The 24,020-nt window shown below is 42.1% G+C and overlaps 1 protein-coding gene across 10 annotated transcripts in view; it reads left to right on the plus strand.

Moving 5' to 3' along the window:
* Positions 1-24,020, plus strand: part of EYA4 (EYA transcriptional coactivator and phosphatase 4) — a 247,795-nt gene that overhangs the window by 123,495 nt on the left and 100,280 nt on the right. For 5 of the 10 annotated variants that reach the window (XM_060239663.1, XM_060239706.1, XM_060239645.1 and 2 more), the window contains 2 exons: positions 12,014-12,138; positions 14,771-14,839. In XM_060239663.1, coding sequence (XP_060095646.1) covers positions 12,014-12,138; positions 14,771-14,839 — 194 coding nt within the window. The remainder of the gene's footprint in view (positions 1-12,013; positions 12,139-14,770; positions 14,840-24,020) is intronic. The other 5 variants (XM_060239671.1, XM_060239698.1, XM_060239690.1 and 2 more) reach the window with 1 other exon arrangement.

Here is a 24,020-nt window from a genome sequence, read left to right on the forward strand (position 1 = left end):
GGGTATAAATATAGAATTTCCTAATTTCCATCCAGACTCTATAAAGCGATTTTCTTATCTCATGCCTCCAGAATGGACTGTTGGGGGGAGGGTTTTGATACCAAAGATATCCGTGCCATCCTTTTCCCAACCCTGCCCCCTCGATAACCAACATTCTCTTGTCCTCCAATGCAAACCAATCTTTCAACCAGACAATACGACAGGCCTTATGATATAAATTCCATTCTGGTAAGGCAAAACCACCTCTGAGTTTACTGTCTTGGAGAACTTTTAGTCGGATTCTAGGCTTTTTTTTCTGCCAGATAAAAAATGAGATGATTTTATTGATCCGTTGAAAAAAAGACTTCGAAAGCATTATAGGAATCATCTGGAACAGAAACAAGATTCTTGGCAGTATGTTCATTTTTATAGTTGCTATCCTGCCCAGGAGTGAGATATGCAGGTCTTGCCATCTGTTTAAGTCCTCTTGAATTTCTTTTATCAGTTTCTCATAGTTGTCTCAGTATAAATTTTTGAGTTCGTTCGTCATTTGGATTCCCAGATATCTAACTTTCTTTCCATACACGAATTCTGATTGGGTTTCAAATTGGTTCATCTGTTCTTTATTCATATTTTTCGTAAAAAATTTCGTTTTCTGCACGTTAATTTTAAAACCCGATACTTGCCTGTACTGTTTAAGTGTTTCTTTGAATTGACCAATAGATGAATTAGGATCTTCTAGAATACATAGCAGATCATCCGCAAAGGCTCGGATCTTCAACTCCTCTCCCCTAATTCGAATACCCTTTATTCTATCCTCCTCTCTTATTCTTTGCAGTAAGAGCTCTAATGTTAAAATAAATAGTAGTGGCGATAAGGGGCAGCCTTGTCTTGTACCTTGAGCTATATCAATCAATTCTGTTTTGGTGCTATTGAAACTAATCTTTGCATTTTGTGCCGTATATATAGATTCTACCAATTTGCAAAAATTTCTTCCACAACCTACCGCTTCCAATGATTTCAAAATAAACTTCCAATTCACATTATCGAAGGCTTTTTCAGCGTCCACGAATATAAATGCCACTTGCTTCTCAGGGTGTTCTTTATAATATTCAACGACATTCATTAAGAATCTTACGTTTTGCCTCATTTGTCTCCCTGGGACAAATCCAGTTTGGTCTTCATGTATAACCGCACTGATAACTTTTTTTAGCCTGTTCGCCAATACCGTAGCGAAAATTTTATAGTCGCTATTTAGTAAGGAAATAGGTCTGTAATTTCTAATTTCCGTTGAATCGGTACCTTCTTTATGTATCAGTGTGATAAGGGCCTCTTTCCAGGATATTGGGATTTCATGTTTATTTTGTATGTCTTCAATAACTTTCTTATATGGGATGAGGGTTTCTTCTTCAAAAGCCTTGTAAAATTCAATAGGAAGGCCATCTGGTCCTGGTGCTTTATTTGGTTTTTGTTGGTTCATCGCCTCTACAATTTCATGCATAGTAATTGAAACTTCCATTTTCTCTCTTTGTTCTTCTGTTAACTGTTTTAATTTGGACTTCAGAGTATATTCTTGCTGTAACTGGTTGGGGATCTCTTGACCTTTATATAGATTTTGATAGAAATTTTGAATTATTATTTTCATCTGATTCATTTGTGTTGTCTCCTTCCCTTCTCCATCTCTAAGAGACTTTATGATTTTTTTACTTCTTTCCTTTTTTAGCTTATATGCTAGCCATCTACTAGCTTTGTTCGCACTCTCGAAGTGGGCTTGCTTCATCCACTTCATCTTCTTTTCCACTTCATCCATAAGTAATAGATTAATTTGGTGTTGGATGGCCAAGATCTTAAGTTTTGTCTCCTTCATGTTCTTTATCTTTAACTGTTTTTCTTGTTCGTTTAATTTTTGAACTAAATCTTTATAGGACTTCAGGCGTTCTTTTTTCCTGCCCGCTGTGTATCTTATTGCAATCCCACGAAGGAAGGCTTTAAAGGCATCCCATATAGTAAACATACTAGTATCCTTAGTTGAATTCAATTGGAAAAATTATTTTATTTCCCTCTTAGTTGTTTCCAGAAACTTTGTCTCTTTCAAAATTTGCAGGTTTAGAGTCCAACGAAAATTTTTCGGAGGTCCTAATAAGTTGATCTGAATTGGGCTATGATCCGCGAAGGTTCTAGGTAAGATGTCCGCTTGTACAACTGACAGCATTGACTCAGCAGATAGCCAACACATGTCAATCCTCGACCAGCATTTGTGTACCGAAGAATAATAGGTGTAATCTTTCGTTGATGGATTCTTAGTCCTCCATACATCCAGCAAGTTAAACTCATCTGCTAATTTCAAAAATTCTTTCGGTAATCCACTTCGCAACTTCCTTTTTTTAATTTCTTCAAATTTCTTATCTTTTTCTCCGTCGAACACCGCGTTAAAGTCCCCAATAATACAACAATTCTTTGGTTCAATTTCCATCAATTTTTCGTGCAGAGTTTTATAAAATTTTCCCAAATTTTCATTAGGGGCGTAGATGTTCACTAATATCAGCTTATTGCCCCAATGATCTATCTCTACTATTAGCATTCTTCCCTTGTTATCTGAATATAGACAATTTGATTGAATAGATTTGGATACATATATGGCAACCCCTTTCCTTTTTCTTTCCGGATCAGATGAGTGGTATAGAGTGCCTAACTTCGCATTTTGTAGATATTTTGCATCTTTTTCTTGAATGTGCGTCTCCTGTAGACAAGTTATTGCAGGGGCAGTCTTTTTCAGTTGGTGGAAAATCCTTCTTCTCTTGCCCGGTTCATTTAGTCCGTTAACATTAACTGATATTATCTGTACTTCGGTCTTGGTTTTCATTTTGACAGGTCTATACTATCTGCCTTTACTTTTGAAACTTTTTTGGTTTGCGTCCTTGTCTTTATTCCTTTGTTCTGGAACTTCTGCCCAATTCCCTCCTCAGCTTTACTTGAAGCCTCTTCTTCTTCTTGGTCTTCTTGCTCATCCCCCGTTTCGGATTCCCGGCTGCTTGGGTCCACATACTGATCCCAGAATTCCTCTAGTTTTTCCAGTGAAGTTATATTCTGTCTTCTTGCGTGGTATGTAAAGAACATCCCTTCCGGCACCAACCATTTAAATTGCACTGAATGTCGCGTCAGCCACGTTGCTAATTTTCGGTATTTGACCCTACGTTGCCGAACTTCCCAGGGAACTTCCTTCAGCACCTTGATACTAGTCTCCTTCCACTTCAGTTCCTGATCTTTGGTTTTTTTAAGGATTCTTTCGCGTGTTGCGAGGTGGGTAAATTTAACTTGTACCTCTCTTGCCAGTTTATGTTTCCTCGTGTAGTTGGAAGAGACTCTTTTCGCCCACTCAATATCTCTCTTTCCCTCTTCCAGCCACTCTTCATCTTCAAAAGTCAACAGTTCCATAATCTTCTCTGTTAATTTTTCACCTTTTTCTTCTGGCAAATTTTGAAAGCGTAATATATACGCTGCCTTCTCTACCTCAAGTTTTATTACTCTTTCCTCTAATTGAGCCACCCTTTCTTTGTTTCCTCTCGCAATGTTGGATACTTCTTTCTCTTTTTCTGCAATTTTATCTACTTTAGCAGTCAAACAGTGAATCTGTTGGGTATTCCCTAATAATTGTTTTTGAAATTCTTCAAGTTGTTTGTTTGTTTTTGTTATCTGTCCCATTAAGTCAGTTTTCATATTTTCTAGTGCCTCTTGGTTTTGCCTAAAACCATCCATCACAATGCTCTGTAGTTTTTCAATAGCTTCTTGATTTGTTACCTCTGGTGTTTTTTTGCCCCCTCCTGCCACTGGGGTAGGAGAAGGGGTACCTTGCCCAATTTTTTTTGGACCCATTTCCGTTTCGTAAAGGTTTTCGGGGTTGTTAACGTAATTATTAAATACTAAGCAATATTAGTTAAATAATTGATCTAACCAGATTCTCTAAATCTTATATAAAATACAACCGTTCAATTCATTAATTCATTAATTCATTAATTAATCCCAACAATCTATCTACACCTTAAATAATTATCAACCCCTCAACTCATTACATTGGACAATCAGAATTTTAAGTTAATTGGTATAGTTCTCTTGGTTTCCTACTATATGGTTTTCTAATACAATAAAGTTTTCAGTAAGTAATACAATGCCTTAGTCTCTCAGAGGCTCTATTCAATGACAAATTACTTCCCTTGATGCACCAGTTATATATTGTCTTTCTTACCACTATTCAGCAGATTTACTAACAACAACAATCTTCAGTTCTTTATCAATCAGTTCAATTTCTTGTCTATAATTTGTCCTACAGTCTTGCAGTCAGGTCCTCTTTCAATTCACTCCAGTCACTCTCTCTCTCCACCTCCTTTCTCTTCCTCTTCCCTCGTTCTTCTTCTTTTTCCACACCACAGCTCCTTCTTCTGCACTTCCTTTATTCCTTCTTCTTTTCTTCTTCTTCCCCTCTACTGTTTGGTGTTAGTTTTTATTATTTCTCAGTCAGCAAGTTAATCCAGGAAGCTTCCCAGCAGCTTTCAAAAGCCCATCTTCAGTGGGGAGACAGCCGCAGCGCAACCGCTGCTAAGAACCCTCTCCCCACCCTTTACAAATTATATGCCTCCAAGATCTTGTGTATAACTTCTCTTAACACCGTTTTAAACTGTTCGCCAGGTATCAAAACCTATACCTATTCACTCTCCGTACAAAGCGCCATTCTTCCCCCTTCTCTTACTTTCACTTTCAAACCACGTGGCAGTTCCAAACGACTTCCCTTTTTCTTTCTCTTTCTCTCTTCTCTTTATACCTTCTTTCCACTTCGACCACTGCTATTAATACTATGTTGTTCACTGCAAGCTTTTCCCCTCATTACTATAGTCCAAATTATTTGCTCAATCAAAATTCCAGCCTCTCGGGCTCCACAGTTCAGTCTCTCCTGTCACAGCCGCAACCGCGGCCGCTGTCCGCCATTAATTTTCTCTCAGCTCGTCTTCTCTTCAACTTGCCCGCTCCCCCTTTACTATAAACGTCTCAATTTCCCTCCTTCTTTCAATCTTTTAATTTCTTCTCCTCAGTTCAGTTTATCATAGACTTCCCTCCGACCTCTACCCATCGCAGTCTCGTACCTGCCATGTTTCATGCTGTTATTTTCTTACTGTTCACCCGCTTCCCTCCGCTTCTCTCCGCTCTCCGCCGCTGTCCGTTCTCTGTGTCTTCTTTGACCGTCGCCAGCAACTAAGACTCCAGTGTCCGTACAAGTCAACAGGAGCAGGGATTTCAGTTTGGTTCTTTCCTTTGTTATTTAAGAGGAATGAAGCTGTTGTCTCTTTTCACTCCCCTGTCCGGTGGCCCGGTTAATCGCTAGAGCGTTGCTGAGCATCGGCTGCGGGGACAGCTGAGGTTGAAAGAGGAGCCTCCGCTCCCCCCCCAATCCCCAGAAGCTCCCCAAACTTCGATGTGACTTCCGTCACTTCTTAAGGCGGTGCTCCCCGGTGGAGAGCCCCCCTCAAATGCTCAGCAAACTGAGTCGTCTCCCGAGACTCGGGAAAAACCGCTCAGCCGCACCACGCCACCACCCCCCCCCCAAAAAAAAACACATCTTAAAAATACATTCAAAGCAACTCTGGTTCTTTTGGTTTCTGGAAGCCTGGTACATTTTTTTTCTGTACTCAACCCCCTTTTCTTGAAGCACCAATAATTATCTTGAGTTTTAAACTGACTCTTATGGTTTCTAACCAGACCAGACAAGGGATATTTGCAGTCTTCAGAGCTAACTCCCTGTTTGGGTAGGGAATTTTCTTCTCCCTTTAGAAGAGCTATCCCCTTTCTTTGGCCCAAATGGGAGTCTCAATCTAACTATCCACTGGTCCTTGCCAACTTTCTCCAGTTCTCCTGTCTGTATTACTGCTTTCATCCTGAAACTGCCAGTACTCAATTCTTCTCAGCTAGAGCTGAAATCAGACTGAATTCTCTTCAGCATCCAGTTCAGAAGTCTTTCTCTGCTCAGCTGATGCTAACCAATCAGATCTCTTAGAACAGCCTGTCACTCAAAGCTTTGTGAAAAATTAACCCTTCACAGTCCTTTATCTGTTTACAGAAGAAGAGGAGGAGGAGACTGGATTTATACCCCACCCTTCACTACTCAAAGGAGTCTCAGAGTGCCTTACAACCTCTTTTCTCTCCCCCTCCTCACAACAGAAATCCTGTGAGGTGGATGGAGCTGAGGTGGAAACTGCTCTTGAAAGGAACAGTTCTGCGAGAACTTGTGACCGACTGAAGGTCACATCAGTAGGTGCATGTGGAGGAATGGGAAATCAAACCTGGTTCTCCCAGATAAGCGTCCACAGACTTAACCACTACACCAAACTAGCTCTCAACATTCCTAAACTTTTAAAAAGTGCAGTCTGTCACATAATCTTTCCTGCACACACTGATTTTCCCCTTCAATTGCCCTCCCTGCCTTCCTGGCATTTTTCTACAATCGGGCTTACTTCAAGTTTCAAAACTAGGCTAGGAGTCAAAGGTTATAAATTGGATGAGAATTGAAAGTCTGAATTTGTGCTTTCAGTATTGCAGTATCCCTGGCAAAATTGGAAATAATCCAGCTCAGTGATGTGGGCTCTGATCCACAAAAGCTTATGCCATTACCATATCTAATTTTCAATGTGGCCACATCTGTGGTTACTGAAATCCAGAGCAGATATGACAGATCTTTCTACAAACCTGAGAAACCCCCAGGATTGCAGAAAAATTTGAAATGTTAAATATATATATTTTGTAGTTTAACCCTCTAATATAATAGAAGCAGCACCTTTAGCTTAAAAAAATGCATGCCTTCTCAGTGGCCCTTATGGGTCCTTCTAGGGGACCACATCAGTAATGCTGGCATTCACATCTTGGTTTCTTTCAGTAAAAGACCAGAAGAGGGGGCAAGACCCTTTCCAGAGCTGTTTTGGCTTTTGAGAGAGGACTGGCATATTTGGCTGCTTGATACAGTTCAACAGCATCCACCACACAAAAGCTATTATGCAATTGTGGTTAGAGTTTCAGATAGGATCTAGGAGACATGAGTTCAAATCACCAGTCTGCATTGGAAGTTAACAGGATGACATTGGGCTAGTCATGTACTCCTAGCCTACCTCACACGAGGTTGTTGTATGGATAAAATGAAGAACAGGAGAACTGTTTAGGGTTCCCATTGGGGAGAAAGGGGATATAAATGAAGAAAATAAAAAATAATATAGCTGAAAATGGTGGGCAGATAAAAATTAGGTTGGCTGGTGGTGGGAAACAAGAGAAAGGGGACAGGATATGGGAGCTGACAGAAGGAAGGAAAGATGAAATAGCAGTAAAGTGTTTACAGAGGAAAATTAGATGCCAAGACTTCTTTTTTTATTTTGCTGTAACAAACTAATATGGCCACCTTTGGGGGATTCTATATGTTCTGTTTAGATGTCTATATCTCTATATCTATATGTAGATATAGATATCTGTTTGGACTTATTCTCCCCTCTTCTTCGTTTGTTGGTTTTTTTGTCTTGTTCACTTTTAACAATGGGTTTATAATGCTAGCGGCCCCTTGGCACAGAGTGGTAAAGCAGCAGTACTGTGGTCTGAACTCTCTGCTCATGACCTGAGTTCGATTCCGGTGGAAGCTGGATTCAGGTAGCCGGCCCAAGGTTGACCCAGTCTTTCATCCTTCCGAGGTCAGTAAAATGAGTACCCAGCTTGCTGGGGGTGGGAAGTGTGAAAGACTGGGGAAGGCAATGGCAAACCACTCCATAAAAAGTCTGCGGTGAAAACGTTGTGAAAGCAACGTCACCCCAGAGTCGGAAACGACTGGTGCTTGCACAGGGGACCTTTACTTTCCTTCCTTATAATGCTACAGAAACATTCCCACTTCCTCACAAATTCCCAGGTATTCCAGAGAGTACTTGGTAGTTTTACAAGCTCACCAAATCTTTATGCTCAGCAAATAGTAAGGCATTTTTAAGAAATCCAGTTTCACAAAGTGAGTTGACTATGCTCAAGGCTTTTTGGGTACACAGATATGGAGCTCTACCTGGGATGGCCAGGGCTGTGGCTAGCATGCTGGGGAAGGTGTGGCGAGGCATCTTTAAATGCCTCCCCAATGGCCTTAGCCTTCCTTAGTGCGTCCCTTCAGTGGGCATGCTGGGGAAGGCAAAGGGGAGCTCTGGCTGGGTTTTTTCTACAAAAAAAAGAGACCTGGCTACACTTAACACCTTCTCCCACTTAGTATCACCCCTACTTGTCCTGCTGATCTTTTTCCCCCTGTTCACTAACACAGCATTTTTCTTTCTTTTAGTTACTAACTCACAAATGCTTAGTGGTTTTTAGAATTGCCAGGTCCCTCAGCCAAGCGGCCGGGGGATAAGGGGTGCATTTACTAGGAGGGAAGGAAGAAGAGGTAGGAAATAAACCTGCCATATTTACATCACTTCTGGGTAATGTAGGCATGTCAAGGACATTGGGCAATGATCTGGTTTGTGCAGGGCTTTTTTTTGTAGCAGGAACTTTTTTGCATATTAGGCCATACACCCCTGATGTAGCCAGTCCTCCTGGAGTTTACAGTAGGCCTTGTACTAAGAACCCTGTAAGCTCTTGGAGGATTGAATACATCAGGGGTGTGTGGCCTCATATGCAAAGGAGTTCCTGCTGTTAAAAAAAAACCCCTAGGTTTGTGGGCCAAACTCTATGACAAAATTAGCTTCAAATCATATTTTGCCCAAAAACCAGAGCATTGTGCCCCCCCCCCCCAAATCATCAATATGCCTATGTCATTTCCAGGTGATGTAGGCATGTCACATTTACTTTTGGTTTCTTGCCTGTTTGGGGAGCTAGTTTCTGATAGCCCTGAACTAACTAAGGACAGGCAATCCTAATGTTTTCAGACCAGAAAGAATTTCATTCAGCTGTAATAGTCCTGCTGTTTTAATTTGCTACCTTATTCCCATTTGTAATCTTAATCAGATCACTGAAACCACTTAGAAATAGATTTTGACCCACTGTTTGTGGGATAGGGCAGGATATAAATTGAAAAATGAAATTAAAAAATTACATTAAATCATATACTCCCATTTAAACAATGAATAAATAGGAAAATATTCCCTTTTATTCTTTTAAAAATAATGCACTTCATTCTTCTTTTTGATATGGTGTAGTGAGGGAGGAAGGAGGAATCAGGGCTACTTGGGGGAGGACGCATCTCTTCCTAGTCCCTAAGTGAAAACACTGAGGGAACAGCAGGCTACCGTCTGGTGGGTGCAGGACAAGTTGCTGGGCTGGAGGCCTGCTGGAAACTGTGGTTAAATATATTAGGTTAAATATATCATGTGTGGTTTAATATATTAGTATTTGCAGTATCCAGCCATGAGCTTTTGCTTTTTCATTCCCGGAAACTCCAGAGTGGCAAGGCAGCCTTGGTTGCTGGAAACATGGGGGAGTTTATACCTGTAACAAAACTCAAATTAAGAATACAAGACACCCATAAGTAAACATATCTTCTGGGTGTTCTTGAGGGTGCATGGAGGGATGGTTTGACAAACCCTCCAAGGACTCCATACCAGTTGGAAAAACTTCTTTAGTAACAGTTACTTTCTGTTTTTACAACATCAAATGTATCTACTTCTGTTTATGATGGTGTTCTAGATTAGAATTTGGATTTTGTTGATTATTGTTGTTTAATTTGCATAGAGACGGCAACAAGCTTTTAATGGCACCAGTCTGCACATCGTTATGTACTTCAAGGGCTTTTTTTGTAGCAGGAACTCTACTGAAGATGGAGGCACTACTTCACAGAGGAGAGAAAGAAAGCCTGCCTTTGATTGGCAGACAGAGGGAGGAGGGAACCTGCCACAGAAAGCCTCCCCTCAAATGGCACTGCTATACAGAAAAGATAAAGCTTTTCTTTGATTGGCAGAAGGAGGGAGGAGGAGGGAAGCAGCCACAGAAAGCCTTCCCTCAGTTGGCTGAGGCTTCCTCCCCTTCCTCCACTGGGAAACCAAACAGCCAGAGAGACAAAGACAAAAAAATGCCATCCCTTGGCAGCATAACAACGTTTTATTCTAGATATAAAGAGAGAGAGAGAGAATATGGAGTCCTTTGTTCAAGATTGGGTCACTGTGGAAGCTGCCTTCACTTTCCCCTTAGTGTCTGTTGCTAGCAAACCAAGTAAGCTTGTCAGTACCCAGATCTCAGTGGGCGACCCCCCAGTTTTGCAGGCTCCTTCCCCCCCGCCCTTTATATTTTGGTAGGCTTAGCGGAAGACTGCGGACTGTCTTTGTTCTGGACAGTATGTGTGCCTTTAAATCCTGTGGTTAATACTTAGATGGGAGAGGTTGGGAAATTCCTGGAGATTTTGTGGTGGAGTCTACAGAAGCCAGACTTTGGTGAGGGGGGGGGGGGGGTCCCAGCTGAATACAATACCATAGAGTCCACCCTCCAAGACAGTTATTTTCTCCAGGGGAAAAGAGAACTGTTGTTTGGAGTTCAGTTGTGATACCAGAAGATCTTCAGCCTCCATCTTGAGGTTTCCTACCCTTGGCCTAGCATCATCCTCTGGATGTCTCTCTCCCTTTGTACCTAGAATAAAACATTGTTATGCTGCCAAGGGATGGCATTTTTATGTCTCTGTCTCTCTGGCTGTTTGGTTCCCCAGTGGAGGAAGGGGAGGAAGCCTCAGCCAACTGAGGGAAGGCTTTCTGTGAACAAGGCCTGGCTACTTACTCCTGTTCAACACAGCCCCCCTATGATAGCCATTGTGATGTGGCAATCAAGTATTTCAGAGCAGGGTCTGCCAGTCCCAGTTTCTACTGTGAAAGCTGACTGGGTGATTTTGGACCACCCACATACTTTCAGCCTAACCTACCTCACAGGGTTGTTATGCGGATCAAAAGGGGGAGAGAAAAACAGTGTAAGCTGCTTTGGTCCCCACTGTAGAGAAGACTGTCTTTTCCCTAGGTAGAAGCTGTAGGGAGGGGGAGAAGATGGAAAGCTGAAGTCAGAGGGGCAGATAAAGGTAGGTTGATGGTTGGCTGGGAAGGAGAGAGGGTTGTCAACTCCAGGCTGGGAAATCCTTGGGATTTGAGGGAAATTGGTTGGAAAATTGGGAAATTCTTGGAGATTCTAGGTACACTCTGAGTAATTATACCCTGCTGAAGTCACCCCCCCCCCATGACAGTCAGTGTAACGTGGCAGTTGACACTTCTGAGCAGGGTCTGCCAGATCCAACTTCTTGCTGTGGAAGCTGACTGGGTGATTTTGGACCAGTCCCAGACTTTCAGCCTAACCTGCTTTACAGGGCTGTTGTGCAGATCAAAAGGGGGAGAGAAGAATGATGTAATTTTCTTTGGCCCACTGTGGAGAAAGACTGTACTTTTCCTAAGCAGAGGCTGCAGAGAGGGCGGAAGAGATGGAAGGCAATCCACCCCATCTCTTCCCTCCATCCCTTCTTTCTCAATCTACCCCCCTTCTTTGATAACCTACCCATTTCCCCACTTTCTCCATTTCCTTCCCCAACAGCTTCCTTCTCAACATGCCTTGCCTTCCTCTATCTTTCCCTTCTCCTCAGCCCCTCCCCCCATCGCCAGGGCTATGACACTTACCCACAGCAGATTTCTAGTGCCCATTGTATTTCTCATCACAGTGGGCCTTATTACTAGTAGTGTATAATTCAGGAAATGTGCCTCAACATGTTCTCAGATGTTCCAGGAAATGTTAGGACATAGCTCTAGGATTGCCCACTGTGCTGTAAGATAGTATGATTTGAATAGAATATCCCAACTGTTCTCCTTCCCACTTCCTTGGGGGTTTCAGTTTCCCACAAATTTCACTCCAAATATGAGGGTGACTGTAAAATTTGGTTCTTCTTTCTCCTATACTATTTTTGAAAAAATTGTACAGTATTTATTTTCAGTTTAAATACAGATATCATGGATGACTCATCTATGCACACTTCTATATTACAAATAGCATATAGTAATAATATTCCCTTTTTTCCTAATAGATCTATGGAAATGCAGGATCTAGCAAGTCCTCATAATCTTGTGGGAAGCAGTGAAACACCGAGTAATTCTAAACTGGACAAATCTAATCTTAGCAGCACATCTGTTACAACAAATGGAACTGGCGGTGAGTGAACACCTAACTCTTTATGTCTAAAGACTCTGGCACCTTTAAACTAGTTCATGATGGGTATAGTTGATATTCTAGAAGAAGATAAGAAAGAATAGGTAATTATGTACAAGACTGTAAAGAAAATTATGAATTCAGGGAATGGATGTGCACCTACTTTGCTAGCAGAAGATTCCAGTTTCAGCCTCTGATGTTGCTAGTTGAAGGATTTAAAGTAGCAAGTGTTGGGAAGGGCTGCTCTTAAGAGTTGACAGTAGTAAGATAGATGGACCAATAATGTATACGTTAAAAACATATGTTACTATTATCTATAAGCTAGGAGGAGCTAGGGAAGAGGCTAGTCTTGCTTACAGACAATCCATTGGCCTCTAAAATTGCTCTGTTCTTTCCTGTATAGCTCCCCTAATGGGATGGATTCTTTCCCACTTCTTCCTTTCTTGAACAACTTGTTCTTGCACTCTTCGAAGTGTGACTTCTGGGGCCTTCTGAAACGGCATGGATCATTAACCAGGAAGAGTGTCAGAATGTAATAGGTTGCATATAGTGCCTTACTCCATCTGCTTTAATACATACCAACATTTTTCATGTGATACTTCAGCATTGTGGTATGTCCCTGGCATGGGCTGACAACATCATGAAAACTGCAATGCCAGCCTGAAGATTCAAATGGAGAAAAGCACTATATGTTACAGGAGTGGGGAGGATTAAGCAGAGGTTCTTGTCTGGTCAGCCTACATTTGATAAACTTTTTGTCACTGAGTCACAGCCAATTTATGGCAATCCTGTGGGGTTTTCAAGACATTCAAGAGGCAGTTTGCCATTTCCTGCTTCTGCATCATGATCCTGATCTTCCTTGGTGGTCTCCAATCCAATTACTAACCAGGACTGACCCTGCTTAGCTTCCCAGATCTGGCAAGATGGACTGGTCTGGACTATCCAAGTCAGGGGACCTGATAAAGATAGCATATGTTTGCTTCAGTCTTTAGGATTTTAAATCAGTGATGATCTGAGAACAAGAACATAGTGCACCAACTATCAGCCTGGTTGGATGCCTGAAACAAAATATTTTTACCATTTATTTTGTAAATATTTTTACAATTTATTTTGAAACTGAAAAGTAAAATATATAAAGCAGTAGAATCCACTTTAATTTTACACGTTCATCAGTACTTTTGGATGCCTACCATATGAATGTGTATGCTGCTTTTTATTGGGTCAACAAGAAAGCAAAACCACAGGACCCAAAGATAATTTGAAAACATAATGATGCATATATTTCTTAATGATAATAACCAACATAATGCAAGGTAAAGTCAAACAATATGAACAAGGACAAATATGCATTGCTGTCAACATCTCCATTATTTATATCTCAGTTATTTATAAATTTATATCTTGATTATTTATAGATTCATTATAGATATGTAAGGAACAAATGAAATACATAACAATTCTAGACATTCACAGCAGTTAAAAAAAGTCCAGATAGTATCAAGTTTCAAAAGCCGCCCTGAGCCACTTGTTGGGAAGGGCGGGGTAGAAGTCATAAAATAAATAAATAAAAGACTGCTTTGTCAAAAACTTTTACAAAGCCATTCTTTCCCGAGGCAATATTCCTTTAAGGATTATTTATACAACTGTAAAGGCAGCTGAATTAATCAATCTTGCATGATCTTCAGAAATAACTTTATAATCCCTTTAAAATGGTTTCCCTTTATTAACATCACTGCTTGTCTGTGTTTTCATGACCTCATTTTGTGTGATGTGTTATCTTTTGGTTTTGTGGTTTTCTGTTCTTGTGGGGATCTTCCTCTTATTTATACTGAATCAAACAATTGGTCCACCTAGCTTGCTATTATGTATTTTATATACCTATTTGTTTCCCAGTCCTGATAACTCAGAATCTTTTAGGAGGAGATATGAGAGATTGAATAATGGACCTCATATATGTAAAACATGTAATCTGATATTGTCCTGTAAGCATTCTCTTGTTAGGTGCATATAAGTGTCCATGAGAAAAGAATTGGCACCAAAGAGATTTTTGCATTAAAAAAAATAAGGAGAAATTTGGAAATTGATTTACAATTGTTATCTGGAATAAAACTCATTTGCTTTTTAGTATAATAAAACAGCTCCTATTTCAGGTTTATTGCTTTTTGACTACATAGTATATCCTGGTTTGCATAGTATGAAATACTTGTGCATGTGGCACACAGGTTGGTACACTTTCATTTTTGTGTGTAGTAGTTTACCAGTATCAGCTAGGCTAAGGATGGGTTTTGCCATGCAAATTTCATCTCCCACCCCCAACAATAACATGAATACATTAAACAGGCAAATGTAGCTGTTTTAGATAACATTCTTCCTGATATTACAGCAGTAAAATCTACTTTTTTTGGCATGGTATCGAAAAACTATTACGGAATATGTAACCCATGTAGCCCCTTCTGTGTCATAGGCGGCATCACATAAGGAAAAACAGCTATTAAACTCTATGTGATTTACCCTCCCAATAGTCCTTAAAATCATTCCAGTGAAATGTTTTTTTTTCTTTTGCAATGAAAGATATTCCTGTACATTAAGCAGATACTCAGACAATGAACCATTTGTATGCCATTCCAATTCTCAGGAGACAACATGACTGTTTTAAACACTGCAGACTGGTTGCTGAGTTGCAGCACTCCCTCTTCTGCAACAAGTATGAGCGATCCTGGTATAGTGCATGTGTGTGGCTGGCTTAATGATTGTTGTGTTGAATCTCTAATAGTTTGCTTTGATCCTTTTAATTTGTCATCAAACAACATTTTTCTTCTGCTAATCAGAACTCCTAATATTATGAAATAAAACAGGGAAATTGAAATATTTACCATATAATATATTTTCTATTATCTATGTATAAACCTAAATCGGTAAATAAGATAAAAGAAAAAGCTACACAGATTTGGCCATAAAAAAACTGAATCCAAATAAAAGATGGATTTTTTCCCAGCTTTTATTAGAGTATATTTAGCTGGCAGGATCCTCTCTTGCAGCTCCAAGACAGCAGGAGCTGCAAGACAAGCAAGCCCCAGCTGAGATGGCATGGAGCTCTCGGCTCCCACTGTCTGGGCCGATTCTGGGCTGGCTCCTCTTGCAGCTCAATACTCCATTATACCCTCTGGGGACCAGTTACTATATGGTCCCCATAGCGTATAATGGAGCAGGAAAAAATTGGGGTTCCTGAATATTTCCCGAATCTGAATACCATACCGGTGTTGGAATTCAAGAATATTGGAAAGTATCACTTTTTCAGGTTCAATATACCTGACCCCCCAAAATACTTTCCTTTTTTACACCCATATTCTGAACAGTGGAATCCCCAGGACCTAACAGGGATATTGGTTTTTTGTCTCACTACATATGCTAATCTCAGTTAGTCCTTACATCTGTATTCTCACCAGTCTCCCAGAAGGGCCATACATCCTCTGTATTTTATTTTATTTCTTGTTTGGAATAATAGAACAGTAGATTGTAATGTAATGTAATTAACAGTAGAATGTAAAGTCATTTGGAATGGTAGATTGGAATGTAATTATCTGGTCTGGGGATAGGGGAGATACTCTAAACAGCCAATCACCCCACTTCAAAGAAGATGCTGTAAGCTCGCTTCATGGTTGAGAGGGGACTGATGGAGTGTAATGGCAGAGTCTCAATTAATTACTGTCAGCATTCCACAGTTAAAGATACATCTGCCCATCAATCTCCAATTTTGACAAATTTATTTCCATCACTATGTTTTCCCCCAGAATTAAAGCCCCCCAAATGGTAACTATATAAACTAATCTTGTATTCCTGTTTGGTCCATGAATCTGTTAAACATTTTCATTATATTGTATACTAAATTACTGCTCACCTTCTACTTATAAGTATGGACTGGTAGCTTCCATTTTATTGTATCTAAAGAAGTGTGTGTGCACACAAAAACTTATTCCTTGAATAAAACTTTGTTGGTCTTAAAGGTGCCACTGTTCTGCTGCTTCAGACCAACACTGCTACCCACCTGAACCTAAACTTATATCTGTTATCCTTACAAATTATAGTGCTAGAGGGATATGAGCAATGTATAAATTTCATGGTGATATGCAGTGAAGATGTAATTCAGTAAAGTTTGTATCAGTGCAATGAGGAAGTTGCATACAATTTCAGTTTTAGATCAGAGGAGGAATTGTGGGGCTTTTTTCACTGACAATATATAGTTGTCACTTTTCAATTTTTTCTTAAATTTTCTGATAATGCTTCACTTTTAATTTTATTTTATTTAACTAAACACTCACTGGCATTAATATGTAGATAATTAATAGGCAGGGATATTGTTGTACAAGTCTGCAACTCTGAAAGTCTTTGGCTAATAAAAGACATGTAGCCAGGGCTTTTTTTGAGCAGGAATGCACAGGAATACAGTTCTGGCTGGCTTGGTGTCAGGGGTGTTGCCTAATATGCAAATGAGGCCCTGCTGGGCTTTTTCTACAAAAATGCCCAGTGTGAAACAATGGTGATGTCAGGGGGTGTGGCCTGATATGCAAATGAGTTCCTGCTGGGCTTTCTCTATTAAAAAAGCACTGCATGTAGCCAAAATCTAGGTGGAAAAAACTTTATTGCAATAAATGGAGAGCAGAGCTTAGCCAAAGCCTGCATACTAAGCTGTTCTACCTTCTTTCAAGATGGTTATAATTTTATATATCCTTGATGACACATTGGGACATGTTGGCACATACACATACTCAGGGCTTTATTGTAGCAGGAACTCCTTTGCATATTAGGCCACAACCCCTGATGTAGCCAATCCTCCAAGCGCTTACAGGGCTTTTAGTACAGGGTCTACTGCAAGCTTTTGGAAGACTGGCTACATCAGGAGTATGTGGCCTAACATGCAAAGGAGTTCCTGCTACCAAAAAAAGTCCTGCATGTACTAATTGGCTGCCACATCCAGCATAATTTCATTGTGAGAGCATGCACCTTAACCAGATAAATCCAGTTCTGGGTACTTCTGCTGTACTTCTTCTGTTACTTACAAACACATTAGAAATGCAGTAAGACATAATGCAAATTAAGTTTCTGTTATAGATGGAATTGGAATAAGACTGGAATTTTAGTTTTCTTGGTTTCAGTGCTTGCACTGTGAGATCAACTCTTCTGTCTCCTTCTCAGTCAGGTCTAGCTGTATGTTAACCCTTAAATATGTCACTTAAGCATGCTTTTGGCCTTCCCAATTAAAACTGTGTCCCACAATATCTAATTGATCAGTCAGTGACACCTGAATTATTTTGCATTTCATGATATAATAGCTCATGCATAAGACCAAACAACTCTATTGTGGTATATATTATGCTGTAGATGGGGGTGGGGGAACCTTGTTATGTATCACAGTGAGAAGGAAGAGAACTCTCCACAGGAATGCTGTTTCCAGATGTAGCATAGCCTGGCACAAATAACTAGCCTGGTTCAGCACTATAAAGTAATTCATCCTGAGTAGACTTAAGCAGCCTTGAACCAAGTACAATCCATATGAGCAGTAGTCTAGGTTCTTTCCCACACTACCTTTGATGTGTGGAAAGGATACAGTGTAGCATCATCTTATTTAATCTTATTTTTGTAATAGATCTGGCTGAAATTCCAGTCCTAAGAAATATTCCTATGTCCTAAGAAAGAATCCATGTGTAAAAGTGTATGGGAGAGCAATCTTGAGAGACTGTAACTTGCCCAGTGACATCTACTGACTGCCACTGGTTGAACAGAAATTTTAAATTGATCTCTCATTTCCAACCTCAGCACTCCACCCACAGCATTACTGCAGCTGCCCATCCACGACATTCTTCTTGTGCTAGAAAATTATTGCTTTTGATCTTTGAGTTTGAAAATGTAATACCTGGGCTTATCTGTATGATTCAGTTTTTCAGTAAGGCAGTTTGTCATATTTCTTGCATTGTAATGGGTTAGGAAACTGGGAAATTCTTTCAGTGCCTAGAAGCAACTGGCTGCAGGACAGAACATTGCAGCTAATTACCTCTATAATAGTCATACCTGACTATTTTTACAAACACACTAACTCCAGTCATACATAGCACCAATGCTTTTTCCTCACTTTCACAGCCTACTATAAAACTGAAACATAGAAACAAAAATCAGCATCTCTTAGCACTACATTTCTTATCCCAGATCAAGCATGAATACAAAGAGGGAAGAATAGTCTCACTGTGGGAAAGGAGAATAAGCTTGTTTGTCTTAGGTATATAAAAAGTGTGTAAGGAGCTTTATATATTCACCTATTTATGGTTCACAGTGGTTTATAGTAGAACAACATTTAAGTCCAGTGGCACTTTTAAGACCAACAAAGTTTTATTCATGGTATAAGCTTTACAATAATACACAATAATACATCTTGCAATTATAGTTATTATAGTAAAAAACAAAACGGCAACTGAAAAACAGTATCTTAGCAGGGTAAAAACAATTCAATTAAAAATCTATAAACTATGCTCAGATTCCAAATTTTAACCACTGGATTTGTTATTCCTGCCATCATGTTTCCACTGTGAGTTGAATTGCAAGAAAAGTGTTTGGCATCTGTAAAATATCTTGCTGAGAGTGTGGAGTCTATATATGGAGTTTTTAATGACTATATAAAAACAAAAAAGATGGTGTATTTGTAGCCTTGTTAGTGCTCACAGTCCCTTTTGTTAAGGGATAGATGAGTTTGTATGAAATACTACAAGTTCTTCCAGCCTCTGAAGAGCAATAAAAATACATCAGACAAAACTTCCAGGTGAACAAAATGGTATGGTCTTATTGAGGGTTGTTACATACATTCATATCCTGGTTTCACTGGGGTGGATCCAGGCACTATTTTCTGCTCGTGCAAATTCAGATGGAGAGAATCTTCCTGCCTCTCCCTCCCACAGCAGCTCACTGATCTCCCCAAGATGTTGCTTCTCAGAGGCAGAGGAGCCTCAAGAACAACCTGAGCAGCCAATCGGATCTGCAGCTGGAACAGGGACTTAGTAGAAATTACCCTTCCCCTTCTGCTAGTGGAAACTTTAGTCTGGATTCAACTCATTCTATTTCTGAGGTAACATAAATCCATAATCATGCAACAATCTGAGTATAAAACAGGATTACTGAAAACATACTGTATCCTGCTAGTCATCCATGGAATGCGGAAATTCCTGCTTTCTGTTCTGTTTCTGCAGACCCTTCTAACCTCCCAACCTAAAGTACCCATGCAGAATATAGAGCAGGGTGCTACAGGGAGGGGAGAGAATGAGATGAAATTACTCTTTTGTAAATGTAGTTCTACTGACAGAAGAGAGAGGTGGAATGATTTCATTTCTGTCTTTCTGGTCCTTACAGTACCTCAATCTGCATGCTTATTCATCAAAGCAAGCTGCATGACTTCAAGAATGAACTTTCTGTAGGCCATAAGGGACTGCCTGAAGTTAGCAGACATGGTTGGATGCAGACCTACCCACTTAGATAAACATTCCATGTGTGTTTGTGTATAGTGCCATTGAGTTGCAGCCAACTCATGGCAACCCCAGCAAGGCGTTTTCAAGGCAAGTGAGAAGCAGAGGATCTTCTCCATGGTCTCTGTGCTTCACACTCATGGGATAGAGCGCCTGTGCCGATCCCCGAATCGGTACCTAAAAAGCCCAGGATTTTTTTTGCGCTTGGCACCAGTGGGCATGCGCAGGCGTCCCAGTATGCTTGCTCACCAGAGCCAGCGCGAGAATCCCACCAGTTCCTTCTTGACCGCTGAGTTGAAAGGATATCTCTTCACTGCTCCGGTCGGTGCCTGGTAATCCTTCTGGATTTTCCCTTTCTTGTCCGTTTTTTGTTTTCCCTAGTTCTTGTTAGTAGTTAGTAGTTGTTTTAAAAAAAAAACTTTGTGTTTATTTTCCCCCTTCCCTCGTGGGTTCCGGTGCCTATGGAAAGGCATTGGGGGTTCTTCAAATGCTGCCTGAAGTGTGGTAGCAAGATCACACCCCCTGACGATCACTTCCTCTGCTTGTTGTGCCTGGGCGAGGGACACCGTGTCGACTCGTGCCCGCATTGCTTGAGGTTTTTGAGGCAAACGTGAAAGAATTGGGCAGCAAGGCTATCGGCAGCCTTAGTCGAATTGGTTCCTCGTCCGCCGAAAATGGCAATGGGCCTGTCAGTATCGATGGGGGACGCTACTCAGTCTATGGCTTCGACATCAGTCGATCCAACGTCGCCAGTACAGACAGGTATGCCAACTGAGCAGGGTCAATGCACGAAACAACCCTCTGAAGGGTTAGTGGTGCTCACGCCGACCAAGAAACGTCGAGACGATTCGGAGAGCCAATCGTCCCTCCCAAAGAAGCTTAAGTCCAAGGAGAAGTGGAAGAAGGACAGACTTTCCCGCACTCCTTCCCCTGCTAGGGATGCTTCGATGGAGTCGGTGTCGGCACAAACTGCTCCACCTCAGAAGATTCTGGCATCTTCCAGTCCCCAAAGTCGTTCGGTATTGGGAAGACGCGGCTCGCAGCCTACCCACTTTTTGGGATCGGAGCAGGAAATAGACCTAATTCAGCGGACTCATTCGTCCAGGTTGGGGTCGCGACGTCGGAGCAACAATGGTTTGCTATCGGAAGTCAAGGCTTCGGTGCCGAGTGAACCTTTAGCACCACTTCAGCCTACTACAGGACGAAGAGAGTTCGAGTTGGGTGCTGTGATTCGACGTTTCCCGCCACCTCCATTGTGGGACCAACGTCAGTGGCCTTGCTCATATGGACCTTACCCATATCCATGGTACCCTCCCTGTGAGTTTCCGGAATGGGACCAGTGGTCGGAAGCATTGCACTTCTTGAGGGTTTCGCATCACTCCGCCATTCGGCATCGTGCACCTTCGGCATCGGTGTCCACCTGAGAGACTCAGGGAGTGGTCTGGAGACCTGCAGGCTCATCCATCGGTATCGCTCCAGTCACCCAAATGTGCTTCAACCTCGATGTTATCTGAACACTCTGCGAGAAGAGATTCTTCAACATCGAACTCCAAGGTCGGTACCGATGATCCGGACAGGACAGTGGAACCTTCTCCAGATTCGCATATAGCTGAGGACCTTCCCATATTCCCCTCGGAAGATCTCAAGTCATGTGCGACCTGGTGAAGCAGATGGCACAGTCTCTCTCCCTTCCAGTGCTCCAACCGCAGCCAGTCGTCGATGATACCGTATTTTACATAATGCAGGGAGACGCATCAACGGCTGTGGCCCTTCTAGTGACCAAAGTTATTCTGCAGGCAGTGAAGGAGCTCTGGGCAAAGCCGGCATCCACACCAATTTCCACACGATGCCTGGACCACATGTATCGTGTTCAGGAGGCTGGTGCTGAGTTTTTGTTCCCCCACCCCAAACCCAATTCGGTGGTGGTTTCTTCGTCTTCAAAGGCGCGTAAGACCCACTCTTCCGCACCTGATAAAGAGGGCAAGAAGATCGACAATGCTGGCAGACTATTCTACTCAGCGGGAGCTTTGGGAGTAAAAATCTCAAACTACACTGCATGTATGGCTCGCTACCAGTATTTGATTTGGGAACAGCTCACACCATTGTTGTCATCCATGAGTGAGGAGAAGCGGACTTCGCTGAAGAAGCTGCAAAGAGAGGGGTTTGCCGTGGCTAAACAACAGCAGGCTGAGTCAAAACATATGATGGGTGTCTCTGCCAAGACCCTCACTTCTGCCGTCTCCCTGCGCCGTCATTCTTGGTTGCGGTCTACAGCTCTTCAGCCTGACACCAGGGCCTAGGGCGAGGACCTTCCTTTTGAGGGTGAAGGTCTTTTCAGTTCCACCACTGATAGTGTCCTACAGGAGATGGACAAAAGTATTAAGACCTCAAGGAACCTTTGCGTCCCTGTGTCTACTAGGGCTGGCAAGCCTAAGCAGTGGCACAAATCTTGGCCCAAGAGGCCTTATCAGAAATTTTCCCCTGACCAATCTTGGAGACCTTGCTCTTCACAGATGGAGAGTAGGTCTCCTTATAGGGGAAATAACAAGTCCAGGTTTGCTTTGGCCTCTGTGGCCACCTCTGCTCCCGCCCTCAGAAGCAGGGCCTTCGACTTTTCTGCCGCACACATCAACGTCCCTCCTTCTTCTTACATCCGCCTCCATCACCATCTACCGGCTTGTGAGTCCATCTCCACAGACAGATGGGTCCTCTCCAACATAGCAGAAGGTTACAAGATGGACTTTGTTCAGTTTCCGACTCAGTCAGTGATTGTTACCACACCCCCTTCCCCTCCTCTGCTAGAGGAAGTGAGCAACCTCTTGCAGAAACAAGCCATAGAACCGGTTCTGATAGCAGCCAGAATGGGTGTGTGTGTGTGTGTTCTATTCTCGTTATTTCCTGGTCCCCAAACGGGATGAGGGATTGAGACCAGTTATGGACCTTCGAAATCTGAACAAGTTTATCGTGTACCAGAAATTCCGGATGTCTACTTTGCAAACAATCCTTTCCCTCATCAACCAAGGGGACTGGATGGCAACGTTGGATCTCAAGGATGCCAACTTCCATATCAGCATTCATCCATCTTACAGGCATTTCCTCAGGTTTGCGATAGGCTCCAACCATTTTCAGTTCAAAGCCCTTCCATTTGGCCTGTGTACTGCACTTCGGGTGTTTACCAAGATGATGAGTGTTGTACCTGCACATCTTCATCTTCAAGGCATAGTCATTTTTCCATATATAGACGACTGGCTCCTTGTGGCAGATTCGGAAAAATGTCTATCCAGTCATATTGCAACTACTCTTCGTCTTCTTCACACCTTAGGTCTGCAGGTCAACATGAAAAAGTCCCATCTGATACCATCAAGAACAGTTCAGTTTATCGGGGCTCTGCTAGACACAAATCTTCATCATGCATTTCTGCCTCAGCAGAGAGCGATGGACATTATCACTCTTATTTATCTTTTTCAAAGCTGGAAATGGGGCACAGCACATCAGCTGCAGCGGATGCTGGGGCTGATGGCGGCGACTACCAGTGTGCTGCTGTTTGCGAAACTGCACATGAGGGGGCTTCAACTTTGGTTCCTCAGAAAGTTTCGGCCTTTATGGGACTCAACTCGAAAGAGGTTCACGATTCCACCATTGATCCTTCGGGCCATGGAATGGTGGACATCCAGAGATAACATCTGTCAGGGAGCTCCCTTCCATCTGCCTGTGACGACAGTTACGATCACCACAGATGCGTCCTTATGGGGCTGTGGTGCTCACATGGACTCTCTATGTGTGGGGGGTCCGTGGCCTCCACAGCTGATTCGTTGCCATATAAACTATCTCAAATTGTTGACAGTTCATTTCGCCCTTCGGTCCTTCCGTCCCTTGGTGGCGGGGAAGGCTGTGGCTCTGTTGACAGACAATACTACAGCCCTTTGTTATGTCAACAGGCAGGGCGGGACAGTCTCCCGACGGCTCTGTGCGCTAGCAATAAAACTGTGGCTGGAGTGTCTGGAGCACGGCATCTACATAAAGACTGCACACCTTCCAGGAGTATTCAATCTTCAGGCGGATTCGTGAGCAGAGGAGCAGCATCTCCACACGAATGGGAGATGCAGTGGCGCTTCCTTCAACCTGTGTTCCAGCTCTGGGGGTATCCTCAGGTGGATGTTTTCACCACAGCCCTGAATCGGAAGTGTCCCCTGTTCTGCACCAGGGGAGGAACGGATCCGGCGTCCTTGGGAGACGGTCTAATGTTCCAGTGGAAGGGTTGGTTCCTTTGTCTGTTTCCACCTCTTCCGCTGCTGACAAAAGTTGTCAACAAGATAGCGAGAAAGAAACCAAGGTGCATACTAATCACACCGTGGTGGTCTCGGCAAAACTGGTTTCCGA

Source organism: Heteronotia binoei, chromosome 1, assembly GCF_032191835.1.
Source record: "Heteronotia binoei isolate CCM8104 ecotype False Entrance Well chromosome 1, APGP_CSIRO_Hbin_v1, whole genome shotgun sequence".
Classification (NCBI taxonomy): Eukaryota; Metazoa; Chordata; class Lepidosauria; order Squamata; family Gekkonidae; genus Heteronotia; species Heteronotia binoei.